This window comes from Ceratina calcarata, unplaced genomic scaffold, assembly GCF_001652005.2.
Source record: "Ceratina calcarata isolate Rehan_Ccalc_2016 unplaced genomic scaffold, ASM165200v1 scaffold257.2, whole genome shotgun sequence".
Lineage (NCBI taxonomy): Eukaryota > Metazoa > Arthropoda > Insecta > Hymenoptera > Apidae > Ceratina > Ceratina calcarata.
Genome location: NW_017147785.1, coordinates 1178 through 2473, shown reverse-complemented (window position 1 = coordinate 2473; position 1296 = coordinate 1178). Strand labels below are relative to the sequence as shown.

The 1296-nt window shown below is 43.8% G+C and overlaps 1 protein-coding gene across 1 annotated transcript in view; it reads right to left on the bottom strand.

Moving 5' to 3' along the window:
• The window catches only part of black (glutamate decarboxylase-like protein black), a 4249-nt gene extending 2988 nt beyond the window's left edge, over nucleotides 1–1261 (bottom strand). The window contains exon 1 of the mRNA XM_018021642.2: nucleotides 335–1261. Coding sequence (XP_017877131.1) covers nucleotides 335–583 — 249 coding nt within the window. The 5' untranslated portion in view covers nucleotides 584–1261. The remainder of the gene's footprint in view (nucleotides 1–334) is intronic.
• Between the last annotated feature and the right edge of the window lie 35 nt (nucleotides 1262–1296).

Below are 1296 nucleotides of genomic sequence, written 5' to 3'. Positions count from 1 at the left end.
GACCTAAACTTTAGGCGGTCACACTGGTAAGGCCCTTTAAGGTGGAAATCCATTTTAAGGGGCCTTTTTTGGGAATTTTTTTTAAGAAAAGTATTCTGTATGGGAAAAGCGTGTAAAAGCAGGAGGAATCAGGGGCGCCCGGTAGGACACGACTCCGAAGTCGGTCGCGACACCGAACCGACCATTGCAACATAATAGGAATCTTTCTTTAAGAAGGATTCCCACTATTCGCGTATTGCAAATCAATGAACTTTTGACATGAAATCTTCTTACATCACTTCGTTAGGAAAATGATGCAATTAGTAAATAACTAATTTCATAAAATCTCACTCACCTCGAAGATCGCATCTTGCAACAAAAGTTCAACAAAATTCCTCATGAACTTTTCATGGATCTCCCTAACCGGTAGAGATTTGTAATAAGAATCTTCCTTGACGTCTTCTTTAGTAATCGGACCTGTGCAACGCTTTTGGCAGTCGTCTTCGTCCTCGGATGAAGACACCCGACCGTTGCTGGGTGAACCATTGGCCAGGAACTCGTCTGGGTCTGGGGATACGGTCAAAGTTTCCTGGTTGGCCGGCATGGTTCGAGGTTCTGCACGATCTGTTCCCTCGGTGCTCGTACAAGTTTCCTTTATACCTAATCTCCGCGGACCAAGGACAGAAGCCGTGTCCGCTCCGCATGATCGAGATTCGCGCGACTGGCTGCCTCTTTTTTCTCTTCTCCCTTTTGTCACGGGATATCCCCAGCCCGGGAGCTTTCCTCAACAAGGAAACCACGCCACCCCGACGGACACTTATGTACGAATAATAAAAGGGAATGGTTTCCTTTGAAAGAGAGTAGGAAAGTCCGCAATGAGTGATTAATCACAAATGACTAATTCAAAGAACTCAATACTTGAACTCGATACATTTCCCTGATATCTGGTAAATCTCGTGGTGATTCCGTGTCACGATTATGTATACGTGCATCTTTATTACATAATATTTTATTGCGTTTGAAGTGTGAGGCTGTTAATGAATCCTTGAACGCTCGGTGTCCCACAATTGAACGACGTTCAACCTTTCGTAGAAACTTTAGAGACAGTGAGAGAGATTCACGAGGAAAACTAGTCGACGTCGACACTAATTTTCCACGAATTTTTCTCTCCAATCGTTCGTTTGTTTTATCATTTTTAAGTGACGTTTACTCTTTTCGATGATTTATCATGTATCTTCGTCGGTATTTGTGACGTCTGGGGTACGTCCAGGCAGATCACGCGGTGATCGTGTCAAGACCGAATTTTATGCATTTGTA